This window comes from Jaculus jaculus, chromosome X (assembly GCF_020740685.1).
Source record: "Jaculus jaculus isolate mJacJac1 chromosome X, mJacJac1.mat.Y.cur, whole genome shotgun sequence".
In the NCBI taxonomy this organism is placed as follows: domain Eukaryota; kingdom Metazoa; phylum Chordata; class Mammalia; order Rodentia; family Dipodidae; genus Jaculus; species Jaculus jaculus.
In genome coordinates this window covers 83,749,333-83,770,899 of record NC_059125.1, presented here as the reverse complement: position 1 = coordinate 83,770,899, position 21,567 = coordinate 83,749,333, and the positions used below count along the sequence as shown (strand labels likewise).

Sequence of the window (21,567 nt, the reverse complement as noted above, 5' to 3'; positions counted from 1 at the left end):
TGTTAAGCACATACACAGTGCATATAATTTATATATTAAATACAAATAGAAATACAGAGAGTTAAAATTTTATCTTCAGTATTTCCTCAGACTTTGTTTTTAAATGGTTACAATGTCAGAGGAACATGTGAATAATTAAATTCATAGGTAATTTGAAAGTCACTACTTTAAATCAAGTAAATGACTATATGATCACATTAAGGATACTACATAAAGATTGATGAGATGCAATTTGAAAAGTATTTCAAGTATTCATGATATCCAACTTATTGAATATTCTTCCCAGATATCAGTTCATTTTAATGTACTAAAATATTTAAAGCAAGCAGTTGAAATTACAGTGCTTTATGAGAAGAAAGTCTAATTTCTTAAAAAAATACAAATCAGCAATTCATTTTAGAAGGAAACATGCACAATAGAGTTATGATTTATAATGATTTCTACTGTACCTTTCTTTAATCCAGGAATGAAAGCTAAAAAGAAATTTTAATAATGTTAATTACAATAAATATTTTCTTTTTTCTCAACACATTTTATCAGTCAGCATTACTCCATAAGTGTAAGTAGTGCTATACTGGCATTGTATTCTCCATGATCATCTTGATGCACATAGAAAAGACTGAAGGCCATGAATTTTGTCCTCTGTAATCTGTCTTAATAGAATTTTACCAAGTACATACAAAATGCTGTCTACTCAAGAAGCAAAGGGTATACCTTTTCTTAAAAATAATATACTTTCACACATGTATTTTTAGAACTAATTTTTTTTTCTTCATGAAACCTGTACACCCCTAACTTTATTGCCTGTGAAGGTAAGAGCTTAGACACTACTAAAATGCTACTATGTTCTATAAAACTTCCTGAAGGAAATACACTGTAGGAAAAATCAAGTTAGGTTCCCTAGTCTCAAAATTCTGTTGTGGAAAATAATAATGAGAACCACCAAAAGCAACGGATAGTGGCATGAGAATAGCTTTCCAGATAAGGTTTTATCAAACTTTCTTGGATCCTTCCCAATAATGTAGCTATCTTCACAACTAAACAATCAAATGAGTTTTCGTCATTAGACTAAGGGTGATTAGAGGTCATTATCATCCTACTCTAGGTAAACTGGAGCACTGCATTAAAACTAAATTCTGGCAAAAACAATGTGAGATTGTTCTTTACCTGGACCAAATGAAAAGCAAATCTAGATTGTAATCAAATCCTATATGTCAATCAGTATAAAAGACTATCAAATTTATTCTTTGTGAAATGTTAAAGTCCACAGTGAGAATGACTTCTGTGTTGTAATACATATTTGACAATGTGCTGACATGGATAGATCAAAACTTAAACTATTTGAAATTGAATACATTTTACTTTGACTAACACTGAATTATTATGGAATGAGGCATATGAAATGATAATAAAAGCCGGATGTCAGAAACAAACAGAAATGCAGGTTGAAGAGATAACGTAATAGCACTGTGCAATCACAAGCAGTATTAAGACATACTGTTCACAAGTATTGTTAATGACATATAGAGAGCATATTTATTTTTCATCACAAGTCATTTTGTTGAGAACTAATAATCCAACAGTAATAAAAGCTGAAGTAGAAACAAAAAATGAGAAGTGTTTCATGGGATGGATCCCTCAAATAGAATTCTGATATTGCTCACCCCTCAAACAAATGATGATTCTAATTTGAAAAATTTCACACCCACACATACAACTCTCATTTATTATTGCAATGAATAATTACCTCTTGTAATATTTAAATTAGCTTTTCACATATACTGGAATGAAAAAATGACTGCTTTAGCATATCAGTAATAAAGTACTTATTTTTCACTTTTATGTCTCTAATTTCAGTGTGTTCTATAACTTAGCCATCAAATTCATTCTTATTTTGTAACATCAAAGGTCAAAAAGAAAGGAATTTGATGGGTCAGACATCTTTCTGACAGTATAGAAGTATAAATTAAAGAACCAAAGCAAGTGACATCACAACCACAAGAGAAGTCACCATTTACACTTAAAAATCTGCTCAAGATCTTGAGTTTCCAAAACTTAAAGGTGAAAATTTGTTGCTAAATTACCAAAGTCACACATTGATACAATCATACATTGATACAGAATGTACACAAAAATGTCATGACAGTCTCTGAACTAGGTTTTATTAATTCCATGAAACATGGAAAAGAGATCAACCATTTTATACTTCCAAGGCAGTATATCCATTACCGTGTCCTAAAACTGGAATGAACAAATTCAATGAACACAATGATTATGATTTTTAATAACACAAAATCAATCTCAAAATATATCTGTTCATTTCTGACTGCTTCTGAATTATCATTTTAAAACTTATCATATATATATATATATATATATATATATATATATATATATATATACACACACACACACATATATACATACATACTTAAGGCATTTACACAGCTCATTATTCTTTAGCATCAAGACAAGTATAGTGGTTATTCTCTGAGATATAAAGTCTACATGATTCATGACTAAAACAAAAACTTTTACTAATCAATGAAATCAGATGTTATATCATGAATGACTATGTATACATTATGACTTATTGACTTATGTGTATATCAAAATATAATTTAATAATATAATATGAACATAACCATAAAATTAATTTTTGTCAAGGAGATTATTTATAGATTATGAAGTATTTATAATACAATGTATTATAAAATTTAAATATAATAATTTAGTTATAATTTGTATTTACATTAATATAATAATATACAATTTTATGTTTAAATACCTGATTAGTTTGAGTAGAGTTGAGAGTTTATTTTTTATTATATGCAGTACTGAAAATGGTATTAGGGGTTTGATCCATGCTAGGCAACTCTGACCCAGCCCTAAACATTAAGATAAACTCTAAGCCCATGTAATTGAGTTTTAAAAGTTATTTTTTGAAAATATGTCTGAAACAAATATCTCATATGCTACATAAAATCATAGAAATACCTGATCTTGTATTACAAAACTAAGGGAATATACATGTTAAAGTAGAAAAAAAAAAGCTCATATCCAGGTCACATAAATATTTTTTAAACTTTTAAAATATATATATATACATGTGTGTGTGTGTGTGTGTATCTCGACAGATTCTACATGTACAGACAACAAATCATGGTATTTCCCTCCATTCCCTCATTTTCCCCTCCATAACTCTGCTCTCTGTCATATCCTCTTCCTCTCTCCATTAGTCTCTATTTTAATTTGATGTCATCATCTTTTTCTCCTATTATGAGGGTCTTGTATAAATATGACTAGGTACTGCAAGATCTTGGATATCTTATAAGAGCAATACCAAGGAGATGTTATATTACCAAATACAATTTTCAAATTTTAAATTTCTTTCAGAATCCTAATACAAATATATAAGTATTCAAACTTCATTAGAGCTATATTGTTAAATGTGAGAGCTACCAATGAACAGATATTTGAGGTTCTAGCAAAAGACGATGCCATTCTTAATAGTACTTCTCTTCTTAAGAAAAGTCATCCACTTAAACTAATCCTACAACTTTTAGATACCCATGTAATGCTAGAGCATGAAAGGGATATTCATTTAGCTAACCAGATCAACAATATAATCATGTGTATCACTTTGGTGACAGATAATAAAGCTAGATCACCCTCACATACAAGATAGTGAATAGTTTAAAAGCTAGTATTGCTTACCTCAAAATTGTTAGTGTTTGCATAGTATATTTTGATAAGTTATCAACACTCTCTCTTTGCCATCCTATAATTTTATTACTTTAGTAATATAATGACATTTGCAGTTATCCCATCATTTGTAAATTTAAGCCATGTAATAACATTGCTTTAATGAGAATAGCTTTAACATGATGTCTATTGGTCTGGAAAGATGGCTCAGTGGGTGATTGAAGACACTGGCTTGAAAAGTCAGATGGCCTGGGTTTGATTCTGTAGTACTTACATAAAACCAGATGCACAAAGTGGTGCATGCATCTGGCAATTTATTTTTATTTTTCTTTTTTTTGTTTGTTTCTTTTTTTAAATTTATTTGAAAGCGTCAGACAGAGAGAGAGAAAGAGGCAGATATAGAGAGAGACAGAATGGGTGCGCCAGGGCCTCTGGCCACTGCAAAAGAACTCCACACGCATGCGCCCCCTTGTGCATCTGGCTAAAGTGGGTCCTGGAGAATCAAGCCTCGAACCAGGGTCCTTAGGCTTCACAGGCAAGCACTTAAATGCTAAGCCATCTCTCCAGCCTTGACGATTTTTTTTTTCAACAGCAGGAGGCCATGGTATGGCTATTTTCTTTTCTCTCCCTCTCTTTTCTTCTCTTTTTCCTCCCTCCCTCCCTCCCTCCCTCCCTTTCTTCCTTCCTTCCTTCCTTCCTTCCATCTATTTATCTCCTTCTCTCTCTATTTCTCAAAGTACTATCAATGATTTCCTCATGGAGATAAAACTAAAAGATATAATCCATAACAAGAGGTGAAGAGGGATCAACCAGGCCAAAGGGCTACTAAGTGGGTGGAAAAATCTAAAAGAAAACCACTGGTGGTTTTCTGTAATTCCCAAGGCTCAAACTGGAATTCATCCCACAGAGAACTGTTAGTGGGTGTTGCAGTTTGTTTCACATTACTGACAGAAAACACCCAACCAACAGCAGCTGGTGGATAAAAAAGGGGGGTTATTTTGGCTTACAGACCCTAGGGGAAGCTCCATGATGGCAGGGGAAAATGATGGGCATGAGCAGAGGGCAGACATCACTTTCCAATTAACTCCAGGAAGACAATAGCAACAGAAAACTGTACCAAACTCTGTTAAGAGGAAGCTGGTTATAACACCCATTAACTTGCCCCCAACAATAACTTCCTCCAGGAAGCTTTAATCCCCAAATTGCCATCAGCTGGGTACCTAAGCATTCAGAACACATAAGTTTATGGGAGATACCTGAATCAGACCACCACATTCTGCCTCTGTTTACCATAAACTTATAACAATACATGGTATAAACTTCAGTTCATTACAAGTTCCTGTAGTTCTTATCAATCCCAATAATATTCACACATATCCATAGTACAAGAGTTTTTTTTTTTTTTTAATGAGCCATAATACCAATCCCTCTCAAAAAAATCATAATGGTACAGAATAAGCATTCACACAACATATGGTATTGGTCATAGCAAAGAAATAGTCCACTAATGCAAAATTTAAACAGGGCAAACATCAAACTCTGTGGCTCGAACTCCAACAACTCTAGTCAGTGACTGATAATTCTAACAGGTGTCTAGAGTTTGGAGTTCCAATTCCAACCCCCCAGCTTGGTTACTTGCAGGCCCAGACAACTTCTTCCAGTGTCATCAGCTCTCCTTGGCAGCCATCTCAATGTCATTACATCTCCATTGGGTCTCCATTGTAACTCATGGTTCATCCTCTTGGCTCCATTGGGTGTCCATGCTGGTACCCCAACAAGCTTGCTTCACACTGCCCATGGCCATTTCCAAAATGCAAAACCATGTTGCAAACTTAATGATTCTCTCTTTTGTGCATTTGTTACATCCCATAATGTCATTTTGGCTACCACCTTGTTAATCCAGGGGTGGGGGAAAATAAAGCATACTTTGAAGAACAGGACACTTTTTCAGCATTCAGACCCATTCAAAGAGTATTCATTCTTCTTGTAAGCCTAATACAGGTCAGCTGGTCAAATCTCAAAGATTGTAATCTCTCATAAAATTGCAGCTGAACAGTCAGAAGTTTCTGCCCAAAGATTTTATTTCTGTGCCATGTCCCTCTAATCACATTTCTATGCAATGAAACCCTGTATAAGTTCTTGGGACATGGGCACAACAGACAACCTCTTACACAAACAGCTTCTAGCCCAGTCCATATAAAATTATTTCTCTCTTGATGGACATCTGGATTGATTCCAGTTCTTAGCTATTATGAATTGAGCCGCTACAAACATGGTTGAGCAAATCTCTCTGGCCTGTGGTTTGAAGGTTTTAGGGTACATGCCCAGTAATGGAATAACTGGGTCTGTTGGTAACTCTACAGTCAGCTTTTTCAGGGGTCTCCATATTGCTTTCCAAAGTGGTTGTACCATCCTACATTCCCACCAACAGTGGATGAGTGTTCCTACTCCTCCACATCCTCACCACCATTTATTTTCACTTGATTTTATTTTTTTATTTTTTTGTTCATTTTTTATTTATTTATTTGAGAGCGACAGACACAGAGAGAAAGACAGATAGAGGGAGAGAGAGAGAATGGGCACGCCAGGGCTTCCAGCCACTGCAAACGAACTCCAGACGCGTGCGCCCCTTGTGCATCTGGCTAACGTGGGACCTGGGGAACTGAGCCTCGAACCGGGGTCCATAGGCTTCACAGGCGAGCACTTAACCGCTAAGCCATCTCTCCAGCCCTTCACTTGATTTTTTGATGTTTGCTATCCTTATTGGGGTAAGGTTGGATCTCATAATTGTTTTAATTTGCATTTCTCTGATGATTAGTTATGATGAACATTTCCTTAAGTGTGTGTTTGCCATTTGTGTTTCTTCCTCTGTGAACTGCCTGCTCATCTCTTTGCCCCATTTTGTGAGTGGGGTATTTGACTTCTTACTATTTAGGTTTTTGAGTTCTTTGTAGATTCTAGAGATTAGGCTTCTATCAGTTGAATAACACGCAAATATTTTCTCCTATTCTGTGGGTAATCTATTGGCTTTGCTTATTGTATGCTTGTCTGTAAAGAAACTCTTCAGCTTCATATGATCCCATTGTTTGAGTGACTGTTTAAGATCATGAGCTACTGGAGTTTTGTTCAGAAAGTCTTTTTCCATTCCTATATCATGGAAAGTACTCATAAGCCAAACCTCACATTCTATAGTTATTATTACATTCAGGTCTTTCAACTCTGACCAGAAGAGTCGATCAAGCTCTACTTACATCACCGCAAAGGCTTCTTTTAGGTCAAGATTTCAAATCCTTCCATATTCCTCTCAAAACTCAGCCCCAGAAGACCAAAAACCACACAGTCAGGTATCTAGAGCAATGATTCCCTTTCTTGATACTAACTAACTGTTGTTGTCAGGTTCGCATTACTGGCAGAAAACACCCAGCCAAGCGAAGCTTGTGGGAGAAAAGGGTTTATTTTGGCATAGAGACTTGAGGGTAAGTTCCATGATAGCCGGAGAAGATGATGGTATGAGCATGACATCACCTTCTGGCAAACATTAGATGGACAACAGCAACAGGGAGTGTGCCAAACACAGACAAAAAGAAGCTGCTTACAATGCCTATAAGCCTTCCCACAACAATACACTGCCTCCAGGAGGCTTCAATTCCCAAACTGCCATCAACTGAGAACCTAGCTTTCAGAACAAAAATTTATGGGGGACACCTGAATCAAACCACCACAGTCAGGAAGCCCTATGAGGTTCCCCAAACAATGCAGGCTATTACCTAAGAACTTGATTATCTTGATTAGTGATTACAGTTAAATGGTCAGATCCTACTGCTGAAGACACCACAGTCTGTGGACATAGGACATCAATAGACCACATGGGCATAATGGTGTACATCTTTAATCCCAGTACTTCGGAGGCAGAGGTAGGAGGACTGCTTATAGTTTGAGGCCACCCTGAGACCACATAGTGAATCCCAGGTCAGTCTGGGCCAGAGTGAGACCCTACCTCAAAAAAACAAAAATGCATAAATAAATAAAAGAGACCACATGGGATTTAAAAGGAAACTATCCCTCACAGTGCTGGAAAATGCTGTGCTAGTTGTTGGAGGATGATGGACACCAACAGCTAGAATAAGCAGAGTATGATGCAAGTGATGAAATCACAAACCAGAGCAATAGTGGCACACAAACTATGTAGGTAATCAACATCCCTCTCTCTTATTAAGTAAAAGATCTGTTCAATGGGATATAACTAATATCTGGCACTGTCACTAGGTTAGATTCCCAGGGATATGATTATCATACTCTCCAGAGAGAATTTTTCACAAGTATTTGGCGAAGAAGAGTGACCACACTTTTCAAAAAGTCTGTCAATTAACTATACATATACCATTTAATTCAAACTAATCTCACTTTTAGTGGAGAAACTGATTTTCTTTTTTGCTAACAGATTAGCAGCAAAAACTGGAGATTACCGAGATATATCAATATGCCAATTGTTTACAGAAAGTGACTCATATAATGAGCATGCAGTTTATAGTGAAAGAAATGTTAAATATATACAATAAGTTTTCATACATGAATAGTGTCTCTCTCCTTCTTTCTTTTGAATTGCAATAAATTTTGACTACTACTGGAACAAAGAAGCACTTATTTCAAAATTGAAAACTGCTAATGCCAATGTGTTTGGTTTATTATGGGGATAGCAAATAGCTTAGATTTTTTTTATTAAATAAACAATTACCACTGTCTATGCTAATAGAACTTCAGCTGACCAAACTCGTAAAGTTGCATAAGATCAAGTGATACATTTTCATTCATAGCTCACTTGTATTTATGACATCACAAAATTAAATTATTTTCCTATGTATAACATTTTCTTTCTGTATGCTTCATACCCAGTTATGATTCATACCCTTTTATTTAGAGGAAATCCTTGGAACCACTGTAATAAGGAACAGAAATCCTTTGCTAACATTGAAATTGTTCAATTATATCAGTCAGCAAAAGATGAACCTTGAAATTTATCCAGAATAATGTGAGAATACAGACCAAAGACCAGTGTCCTTAGGAGTCATGAATATTACTATAGTTTATTATCAGACCAAGACCAAAAGATTTAAAAAAATGTTATATCTCCCCTGAAATCCTTGTATAAATGTCCATTTATTCAACATGAATTGCAAATATTTGGCTAAATGTGAAAGATAATTACTAGCAAATAGATCATTAGATCATGCTGGAATTTCCAGCAGGGGGTACATTTACTCTGGTTTATCATCCTGAATATGCATCTAAAACCTAATTTTAGGAATAAACAATTTTTCTAAGACCTAAACACTAATTTAGGGACAGAAGTCAAATTAGAACTTTTCACACTAAAGAACTCAACTGTGGAATGCTATTGCTTTGTATAATCACTCATCTGATATGGGAACAATAAGTGCATCCAAACCTATTTGCTTAAGGCAGCTTTGACATCAATGATTTGAGAATATATATTTTAGGATATTTTACCTTACACAAATGACAAATGCCATTTACATTCTCATGTGCACATCAACTGTAAAGAACAAGAATATAGTTTATGAATTTATATAGTATTTTGTCACATCTAAACATGACTATACTGAAATTATTAATAAATGTTTTAGCTATATAATAAAGAGAAAACAATGGTATTCCTCTTATTTTTTTCTTCAAACATCAACTTTAAAATCCAGGCTGCATTTTTAAATGGTTCAAAGCCATAAGAAGCAAATCTAGCAAATGAAAGTTCCTTTTGACAACTACAATTAAGAGAAGAAAAAATTTCTGTGAAGTACAGAATTGAATTAATTATACAAAAAATTATATGATCACATAATCTTGTTCTCTGTTTTCCTCCAAACCATCTGACTTCATAAATCATTTTGTTGAAATGTTCTATTCTTCTGGGTTAGCTTGAGTACTTTAGAAAGAATTTATCTTACTCTTTTTATTTAAGAGTGTGCTTACTCCAAAGAACTAAAGAATGATGAATTATTAAGGACCAAACTTTGCACAAAAAAGTGGGAATGTAAATAGTTTTATATTCAACTGAAAATTCCATTTTAGATTCTGACTACCTGAATTAACTGTAGGTACATAAAACAAGTTTGATAATGTACAAATTTTAATGACCTTGTGAAATTTCAAAAGTAAATCTTGAAAGTAGGGTCCATTAATATTCTTCAGTTAAAAAAATTAAAAACCCATATTTGTGAAACATGCCACTTGCTACCACAAATGCTTGGAACTATTGCAGCTCTCAAACATTTCACAGATTTTAATGCTCAATCTGTTCTTGAGTGGATGGAATCTAAATTAAGACAATTTTAGATTAGGACTTGATTGTATTTAGATCCATAGAGAAATTGATTATTAAAGCTTGCTTCCTTATATGATTTGATGAATACAAAATACATGTTTAGAAGATAATAGTATAAATCTAATACACTACAAAAAGGATTTGAGTTATTCCTTTCTTTGTGAAATTTAATATTTTCCTTTAGTCATCTGATCCAGTTGCAGGAAATTCAGATGCTTTTGCCATTAAGGGTCAAAATATCCGACAGAAAGAAACTTTATGTCTAGAGACATAAACTATAGACACTTTAAAAGGAAACCAGTTTCTAATTTTTTAAATTAAACGTTCTGTCATATTTTAGCAACCTTTCTGTTCTATTTACAAACAGAATTTACAATCTTATGTGTCTCTTACATCCTTTGCACTCCCTCTTAAGTGATCAGAAGGGGTGGTATAGCTGTCACATTTAAGCCCAGCATATAAGTCACTTATTCTTAGCAATTTTTCCAGCTAAGAATCTGCATTAACCTCTGCCAATTCCAAAAAGAAATAACAATAACAGCAATAATTTATGGGTACAAATATAAATATTTAGAAGACAGTTTGACAATCTTCTGATCTCTAGATATGACAGGCATATTACGCTCATAAACTCATAGAAGATGTGGTTTCTTTCCAAAACTGAGCCCAACATTTCTTAATGGATGGTGGAGGGGCTCACAAGATCACCCTCCCGCCAGAGTAGGTATTGGAAGTTAATGGTTGCTGGGGGAAAAGGAGACATGTTCTCCAGTACTATAGATACTGGTAGTATATCCTTACTCCTGGTAGATTACCTCCCACATATGCTCACACAAGCAATACAAATTAAACTCAGTGCATCAAACAAAAAGCATGAACAACACAGAGAAATATCAACTCCTACCAAATCAGAGATCCAGAGGCCCCCCCAACACCTCATCACTGAAGCAGACCAAAAGTGAACCCAACATGGCTCAGGGAAATTTTGTGGAAGAGGGGGTGGAAAGAATGTCAGAGCCATATGTTGGGTCATGTTATACAGAGACATTTATCCTACCCATAACTGTGGGCTAACTCCACAATGCATGATCCATATACCTCAACAAGGAGGGGCCAAGGGGAGAAGGTAGGTAATGGATGAGCCTAATAATGGTACCAAATTGACTGTATTCGCTGAGTACAAACTAATTAATAATTAAAAAAAGCATGAACATACCTAGATAAGAAAATTGAGGGCAGAAGAGATAGCTAAGTTGTTAAAGCATTTTATTCACTGTACCAGAACCTGAGTTCAATCTCTAGCATCCACATGAAATGCCAGAACTCATGACATGTTTAGTAAGCCAACAATTGGGATACAGATACTGGTGGATCCCTAGAGCTTTCTGATCAACCAGTGTAAGCTAATTTGTATGATACAATCCAATGAGAGAACCTGTGACATGAAAAAAAAAAAAAAACAGAGATCATATTTCTGAGGATGATCCCCAAAGGTGTCTGCTGGCCTCCACATGGATACACACATATATGTATGGATACACACAGACACAAACACACACATATGTGTATCCCCACATATACATGAACACATACATGCAAAAATAAATGAAAATAAAGAAGAAAAAGAAAATTGAAAGAAAAAATACTGTATTTCAAAGTATAATCTGACTTCATAATTCTCTTTTTGAATCTGTTGTCATATTTTCCTAGGCTGTGCTAGTGTGTGCAGTTGTGACTTCTTGTCACAGTGAATTAATACAAGCTGCATCTAGCAGAACACTGACAATTTGAAAAAAATGAAGAATTTTGATGTATTTCTAAATAGGACAAATTCTTTCTCACTAATATATATGTTATTGGGATTTTTGTAACAGAATAAAAATAGAATTTTGAGAAAAATTTTCATTTTAGATCTAGTTGGTGTCACATTTTAATAATTGAATAAAAGAATGAATACTGAAATTATTAGCTACCTACATATAAAATATAGACTCAAATTAATATTTCTTCAACTTTAAGACATTATTTTGAAACATTATCAAATGAAATTGTAGAACATTTTGGTGTTAAGTCACATATTGTGAAAGTTATAAGAATTAAATTCAAATCTGTGTTTGCATATATGATTGAAGATATATATTTTTAGTTTAGATATAGGTTAATTTACAATTTAAAGTTAATGAAATATCCATGCATAATTTATATCTATTGAATCATTTCATTTTGCATTGCAAATATCAAAAGATAGACCTGCCAAATGTGAATCTGGCTATAGGTTTTAGAAATAAACAAGAAGAGACATTTTCCATGTGGTGAAACATATTGGGTATCTACTGTGAGGAACTGATCTTCTTAGATGATATGTTGATAAATATTTTATGTCAGCAAAGAACAAAGCATAAATGATAGTGCCACAAACATGGAAGGGAAATGAAAAGTAGAAGAAAGTAATTTCAAACTGAATTAAATAAAAGCTTATATGCACAGAAAGAGGAGGGGTATGAAGGACTTATTTTATCAGTCTGACAGATTAACTGAGTGCACAAGACATGTTAAAAGGTTTTTTGAATAAACCAAATGCCTTCTGTCTTAGAAATCATTTGCACATCATGATTAAAAGACACAGATTCAAGGTAATGGCTCTTTGGTTGCTCAAAATATAAATATTATATTTTGGTATTTATAGAAGGAAAGCATACCACTAAGAGATAAAATATTGCCTGAGATCTATTTTTATATAACAAGGAAGAAGATATAAATCTTTCATATGCTATAAATTTGTTTCTGCATTTGCTTGAATTCCAATATATAAATTCTCACTTCCTTAGTTTCTTTGAACATAAAATGTTAATACTTCTTCTAGCCAGATTTGGAAATCTATATAGAATTAGCTTGCATGTGCATATTAATTTCTAAGAATCTGACATATTTATCTTAGTAATCTAAATTACGACCAACTGATAAATTCATTTTAAACATATGCCAGTTCTAGCTAGTCTTCCAATACTCATTGTACATTGATGAAACATTATGACACAATGTGGTCCTTAACCACTAACCAGCAATACTTTTTACTCTATTTCAGTCTGTCTACTATATCATGCAGAGATGTTACTAGTGTTCATTTATTTTGTTTGTTCAAAACTCATTGAGAAGAAAAAGGCCTCCAAGTTTTTCTACATTAGTCTAAATAAAATTAAATTGAATCTCAATTTACACTTTTGTTATTGTAATTGAAGGTATATATTTATGAATAAATCAAAATTGTGAAAATGTAATAAGAATTTCATAAAACACAAGAACCAATTAATTTGACCATCCTTTTTGTAATCTGAAATTTAATACCTACTAGGTTTTCAGATTTTAGCAGAGATATAAATAGCCTTACATTTATTTTGCATTTTTTATTAGTTTTATATTCAGCAAATACAGGCAGTTTGGTACCATTATTAGGCTCATCCATGACCTACCCCCTCCCCATTGGCCCCTCCTTTCTGAGGTATATGGGTCATGCATTGTGGAGTTAGCCCACAGTTATTGGTACATAAATGTCTCTGCATATCTTGACCCAACATGTTAGTCTTACATTAACCAACTACTCTTGATTTGGCTAACTGATCCCCTCAGTGGTAGAGACCCATAGCTGGAGCTGCGAAAAAAGTCAGAACCATACCCAAACATAAGCCCAATCTCCAATATCAAGCTACCATCAATCATGGGCTACACGAGGGCCTACAACTATTAAACTCTCTATCAAAAAGTAAGTGTTATCTCAATTTTCTGGGTGCTAACTTACTCTCCGTTGGAGTATCTGCTTCTCTTTTTCAGATAGATGCAGATCCTAAGGAGAGAGCTGCCCCAACATACCTCAAAAGGGGCCCACTGAAACTAAGGAAAATTGGCAAAACAAGCAAGGGTGCTGTTTTTCTGATGAACCAGATACCAGCACAAAGGGGAAGTAGACCAACACAGAGAAAAATCAACTCCTACCAAAGCAGAGAGCCAGAGCCTCAGAGGCCCCCAACACCTCAGCACTGAAGCAGACCAAAAATGATCCCAAGATGGCTGAGGGAAGTTTTGCAGAAGAGGGGGCAGAAAGAATGTCAGAGTCTCATGTTGAGTCATGATATGCAGAGACATTTATCGTACCAATAACTGTGGGCTAACTCCACAGTGCACGACCCATTTACATCAACAAGGAGGGTCCATTGGGAGGGGGTATATCATGGATGAGCCTAAACAATGGTACCAAACTGCCTGTATTTGCTTAAAAGAAAACTAATAAATTAAATTAAAAAATATATATATATATACTATTACCTTTAAATAAGGTCTGGTTTTATAATTCCCTATGTGAAATAATTTTTTTCTCACTAAAATGTAAATTACCTCTGTAGTTTGGTCAGTAAAGAGTTTGCTATCTTATTTTTAACCGTAATTAAATGAATTTCCAAATTATTTTATTCTATTTCCATTAAATATTCGCTGTTTTCTACTAAAAAAGCCTAAAGTGGTATATCGGTATACTTTAAATATAAAAGTACACAAAAGGTTGCAAATCCATTCATTTTGAAAAATCAGACTACCTGGTGTGGTGGTGCGTATCTTAAATTCCACAGCTCCCACGGCCAAGGTAGGGAGATCATTGTGAATTCAAGGCCAGCCTGTGACTACATAATGAATACCAGGTCAGCCTGGGCTGGAGTGAGACCCTACCTCAAAAAAAACAAAACAAAATGGGAAACTTCAGGAATGGGTACATAATAGTTGCAGGCATTACTTTGACCTGTTACTCTGTGCAAATGGAAAAATGTATTTTGTAGTTTATACATAGCAATATATTATGTAATATTTTGTTTCAATAGAAATCATTTTTCAAAAATTTATTAAAGATAAAGCAGTGCTATTTATATATCATAAAAAGCAAAAATATCTGTGGTGTCTGTGGATAAAGAAATGAGGTAAATTCTACCTGTTGGAATTTTTAAACATTTTTTTTTGTTTAAGTTTTATTTATTTACTTGAGAGTGACAGACAGAGAAAGAGGCAGATAGAGTGTCAGAGAGAATGGGCACACCAGGGCCTCCAGCCACTGCAAACGAACTCCAGCTGCATGAGCCCCCTTGCACATCTGGCTAACATGGGTCCTGGGGAATCAAGCCCCCAACTGGGGTCCTTAGGCTTCACATGCAAGTGCTGAGCCAGTAAGCCATCTCTCCAGCAGACACTGTTGGAAGTTTTTTTTTTTTTTTTTTTTTTTTTTTTTTTTTTTTTTTTTTTTTTTTTTTTGGTTTTTCGAGGTAGGGTCTCACTCTAGTCCAGGCTGACCTGGAATTCACTATGTAGTCTCAGGGTGGCCTTGAACTCACAGTGATCCTCCTACCTCTGCCTCCCGAGTGCTGGGATTAAAGGCGTGCACCACCACACCCGGCTGTTGGAAGTTTTAATTTGACTACTGATTAAAAAATATAACTGAGTAAGTTTACAAATATCTACCATTGCCCTTCTTCCTATGTATGTAATGTTCACCAACACTATATTCTGTATGGCCTATGAATATTATGCTTCAAGCATATAAGGGAGAAATATAGTTTTTATATTTTCATAATATAACATAAATTATGATCAAATTAAAATACATATTCATGTATATAAGATCTGCTTTACTTTTTGTGGCATAAATGAAATCTTTACCAGTGGCATAAATGAAATTTTTACCAGGAAGCCAATAAATATAATAAGAGACTTTTCAATTGAATATTGAGTTTTACTAGTCAAGGAAATCACTTGGTCTACATCACTAATGCATAATTCAAAATTAATATTTAATACTGAATGAATTGCAGCATTACTGGTCACATTCATAAGATAGGTTCAAGAGAGGAAACTTTTTTTAACTCAAACACTGTTATATATATTGACATATCCATAAAATGGCAATATAATTCTATATAAGCTATTTACTAAGTATTTCAGTGAACTTGTAACACAGAGTAGAAAACAATAAAAAATAAGATAGAATTAAGAGAAGTAATACAGAAAAACTACAAATGTTATAATAGATATTTAATGTAAAAATATATTTGATAGTTAATTTTCTTTTGATTAGAGATAGCTTCAGCTTTTTATTATAGAACAGATACTACTTCTGTGATCAGGCTATGAGAATATGTACATCTGTTTTCTATAAAATAGTATAGATTTATACTTATTAATGATCTGGGCTGGAGAGATGGCTTAGTGGTTAAACGCTTGCCTGTGAAGCCTAAGGACCCAGGTTCAAGGCTCGATTCCCCAGGACCCATGTTAGCCAGATGCACAAAGGGGCGCATGTGTCTGGAGTTTGTTTGCAGTGGCTGGAGGCCCTGGCGCACCCATTCTCTCTCTCTCTCTCTATCTGCCTCTTTCTCTCTGTCACTCTCAAATAAATAAATAAAAATATTTTAAAATAAAAAAATGATCTTTTGTAAATTAGCTTCCTGTTCCCTTGAATATAACTTTCTAATATTAATATTAATATCATTAAATAACAATAAGATATTTGAACATCTTCAGGAAAATATTCAGCTATGATGAAAAATAATATGAGAGTAAATTATGAACAACACTAAAGTGGAAGGAATTCAATAAAGATTCACTTTCATAATTGTCATGAATCATAGGTGGGGAATATAATAATTCTAATCTACTCTGCTTCCTTGTTATGAGATTAACTTTTAATTAATTGGAACAGTGCTTCAAGCCCTACTCTTAATTATTTTCAACAGAGATGAGCTCATGATTTAGTACACATATTTTCCAGTGTTGTTTCTTTCTGGACAGAAGCAATTCCTTAGAGCTAGAATAGTGTCTAATCATAATTCAACTGCCTATCCAAGATTTAGTGAAAATAAAGGATACTTGATCTTCAAGTATTCTATTTTTATTAAATAGCTCTAGTACTGAAAACAATTTTAAAGTCACTGTCAGCCTTTCATTCTCCCTACTCCTTTAAATTTTGCTCTTGGATTATTTTTACATTCTATTCTTTCTTTATTCTCCTCTGTACACTAAAATTTGAAAACAACTCTAATAACACAAAAGGCCAAAACCCTTATAATCTAATAGTGGCAAAAGACCATATCAAAATTCTTCTGACACAGAGATTATTATGAATAGGATTTATATTTTTAACTTGATCCAAAATACAAGACCTTAGTTTTTTATTATAAATTGAAGGAAGAAGATAAGAAAAATAGCATGTTTTGATACCACTTTACTACCCAAATCTATCCTTTTTTTTTTTTTTTTTTTTGGTTTTTCAAAGTAGGGTTTCACTCTAGTCCGGACTGATCTGGAATCTGGAATTCACTCTGTATTCTCAGGGTGGCCTCAAATTCACAGTGATCCTTCTAACTATGTCTCAGGAGTGCTGGAATTAAAGGTGTGTGTCACCAAGCCTAGCCCCAAACCTATACTCTTAAAGAAATCTTCCAAATAGTCAAAATGATTCAAGAAATGTTATCTTAAATAGAATGTCTCATTCAATTTATCAAGGAATCTCTCATAGCATTTTTGAAATCTTTAATTCCTAGCACTTTTTCATACCTAAACAGATACATGCTTCTAAACTGCAATGGATCCTATACTGTGTAATCTGGCATGACTTAAAACCATCCAGAACATATGTTTTGGGGAGTGGCATATATAGGGAAATGCTATTAATGATTCTCTCTGTGATCTGTCCATATCCCCAATGCATATGATCACATTTTATTATCCATTTAAGCTCTGACCTCCAATTTTATTCAATCTATGGAAAAGTGGTTATAATCCAAGATGATAGCTAGGGCAATACAAGAGCTAAATTATTTTTTATTATTCCAACCTGCTTGGTGTTATTAGCTTCAGAGATATGATCCTAGAGACATTCCTCTTTTCATTTTATTTTTATGCCAGTTCATAACCTTGGTTAATTACATGAATATCATTAATCCATAATAACACCTATAAGGCCCAGATGAATTCTAGGTTATATCTTTATGCCTACTCTTATATTATTTTGAATGCCAATTTTCTCTTCTGTGTTAAACAAAAAATATCAAAAATTCCTTAATGTTATGATAGTTAAATTTCATTACCAATTAGACTGAATTTAAATCACCATGACAGCACACATTTGAGTATGTATATGGGAGAGAGAAAGACATGGGATAGAGAAAAATAGAAATATATGCTTAGGTCCAAAAATAAGACCAATTGATACCAATCAACTTACCAATTCTCAAAACTTGAGGAATATTGCATTAGATCCAGAAAGGACTTGCTTCAGTAGTCAGATTTAAAATAGGCCCAATCATTTCCAAATAAATTGTTTGCATTGAGAAAAAAGTCAAAAATATTTTGAATCATTACAAAAACTTTGCATAAATGTGAATGAAGGGCTGGAGAGATGGCTTAGCTGTTAAGCGCTTTCCTGTGTAGCTGAAGGACCCCGGTTCGAGGCTCAATTTCCCAGGACCCATGTTAGCCAGATGCACAAGGGGGCACACACATCTGGAATTCATTTGCAGTGGCTGGAGGCCCTGGCGCTCTCTATCTCTCTATATATCTGCCTTTCTCTCTGTGTCTGACACTCTCAAATAAATAAATAAACATTTTTTTTTTAATGTGAATGAAGTGTGTATTGTCCACTAGCTCTCCTATCCCTCCTACAATGTGATGTCACAGCAAATTTAACCATCTTGGAAAATGACATTTGAGTAGACACCAACATCAAGGGCAAGTACCTTGATCTTACACTGTGTAGTTCACTAGAAATGTGAGAAATGAAATTCTACTATTTATAAATTTGGAAAAAGAGGGAGTAAGATAGGTACCTGCATTCATCTCTCTCTGCTTCCTGACTGTGCAAGTAATGTGATCATCTGCTTCCTGATGCTATGCCTTCTCCACTGTAATGGATTGCACTCTCAAATACTGAGCCCAAATAAACTCTTCCTTAAGTTGCTGTTTTTCAACTATTTTACCACAGTGAGGAGAAAAGGAGCTAATGTGGTAAATTTGGCCTGCAATTGGAAGATTAGAATATCTAGAAGCAATGTAAATGGGGTTTGCAGAGTGTGATGAGTATGCTCTCAAGAACTGGACTATAGGACAGCTGTTATTTGGAAAGGACTTGGTTTCATTCTTTCATTGTCTTGAGAACTGGAGTTAAGCTTTATTCAAAGGCCATGGACTAATTTACTTGGCAAGCAAACTGGAAAATTCAAGATAAGATAGCATTCAGGCTGTGACTTGATTATTTCTTATCACTATCTTCCTGATCTATAATGAGAGAGAGAGAGAGAGAGAGAGAGAGAGAGAGAGCGAGCAGAAAGTATTGAAAAATGTTGATTGACATAAAAAGAATCTCATCAAATGTCAAGACAGGTTTAGACAAAGCAGCTTTATTTGTTAGAAATAAGCACCATTGAAAAGAAACCTAATTAGGCAATAGAACATCTGCCCTGAGGTCAAGCTCCCACCATGGAAACACACTTCTGTATGCATCTATAAGGGTGTTTCCAAAAAGAATTTACTAAGTTGTGAAGGAGCACATAGAAACCACAAGGACTCTGAAGATAAACATGTAGGCAACCTTCATTTTCAGAGATAAATAAATCTATATCTATATTTGTATATACGTCTGCGTATGTGTAAATAAATGATAGATAGATAGATAGATAGATAGATAGATAGATAGATAGATAGATAGATAGATATTTCATTCTGAGTATAAAATTCATACCTGTCTAATTAGTATTTTATGACCTTCCAAAGGAGAAGGAAAAGAAAATGCTTCCTAGCATTCAGTTTATGCTTCAAGAGAGAAGATGGAAGGAAGAGTGACTTTCTGCATTCTTTGTATTTTGAGTATTACCTCAGGTTAACATGTTCAACATCCTAAGGGGCCATGTTTTAAAGTAGAATGTCTTGAATCTTATAAATTCCAGAAACGTTTGATTCAGAATTTCAGTTTATTTTAGATTATACACAACACAATCTTTAATTTCTTTATAATAACTGCATTGGTGAAGCCCTCTGATAACTAACTTGTTATATGCGTGTCTAGAATATTTACATAATAAGTACTCTAGTAAAAAAATAGAAAAATGTGGGCTGGGGATATGGCTTAGCAGTTAAAGCACTTGCTTGCAAAGCCTAAGAACCTAAGTTTGACTACCCAGTACCCACACAAGCCAGATGGAGTTCATTTGCAGTGGCCAGAGACCCAGGTGCACCCATTCTCTCTTTCTTCTCTGTTTGTTACTAATAAATAAAGAAAATATTTTTTAAAAAAAAACAGACAAATCCATTTTTATTTCTTCATTATGTAAAAATGAAATTTGTGGTGGTTTGCATGGGTGTCCCACATTTTATTCAGGATTTTTATTTTATTTTATTTTAAAATTTAGATCTCTAACCACCTTTCTGGATAAGGTGTCACTGTGGGAGGAGATTATGGCCCAGCCCTAAGGTGTGGGTGTGGATGCGGAATTCCAGTCTATAAATATGAGCTTGTTCTGGAGTTCCTGAAGTTTGATTGCTTTCTGTTGGCATGGGTGGTGGCTTTCATTCTTTGCTTGGATCTGTGGAAGTGGGTCAGCTTCTTTGTCAATTATGAAATTACACCTGTATCTGTAAAGTTCAATAAATGTCTTCCAACATTACCATGCCTGATTTGGAAGTTCATCTCAGTAGCATAAGGCTGTCTCCTCCAGAATTGGTACCAGGAGTGACATTTGCTAGGAAGAACATAGACATGTGGACTTTAATCTTTTGGAACTTTTGTTATGGAGGAAAAAGCATGAACTTGGTAGTTGTAAATGAAGATGCCCTCTGGAGTGCTAAGTCAAGTATTATGGACTATAATGGTGAGAGTTTGAAAATGTTAAATTAAGAGAGAATTGTAATTGGAGGCTTGGCTTGGGAACTTTCTATAGGAAGGAAACACTGCAGAAGACTTTTTTGTAACTGAACTACTGGCATAAGGGTTAGCTACATTTTGATGCCTAGGGCCAGAGAGTTTTCTCAAGGTTAAATTTGTGATGGACTGATTTGCTTGGCTAAATATATGAGACTGAGAGATATAAAAATTAAAATTGAAGAAATTAAAACAAGTTTAAAATTTAGTGGCACAGAGACTAGGTTTAGGATACTGGAGCTGATATTGTCAAACACATTAGCAATCTTAAAAATATGGCCAGTCTGCTTTACATTAAATCAATGGAGAGGATGCCTGAGCGAATACTGAATGGTACCTTTGTAAAGAGTTGACTGGAGAAGGAACCTGCTCTTCAAATTTACTATTTATTTTGTCCCTGAATTAAGGATATAGTTGTGTCTTTCATACCTGGTATTGCTTTTGGAAGCATGAAGAATGCATGGGATGGTTGTAAAATGCACACAGTTCCAGAAGCCACTGCAGTAACATGGTGTATAGGCAGGGCATGATGATACTCATGAAGAAGCTGGTGGGGCCATCAGATGATGGACTGTGT

General features: G+C 34.3%; 1 protein-coding gene across 4 annotated transcripts in view; it reads right to left on the bottom strand.

The window, feature by feature from the left end:
- Pcdh11x (protocadherin 11 X-linked) overlaps positions 1-21,567 on the bottom strand; it is a 688,067-nt gene that overhangs the window by 100,827 nt on the left and 565,673 nt on the right. For 2 of the 4 annotated variants that reach the window (XM_045140388.1, XM_045140390.1), the window contains one exon: positions 450-473. The exons of the other annotated variants lie outside the window; for them this stretch is intronic. In XM_045140388.1, coding sequence (XP_044996323.1) covers positions 450-473 — 24 coding nt within the window. The remainder of the gene's footprint in view (positions 1-449; positions 474-21,567) is intronic. 4 annotated transcript variants of the gene reach the window in all.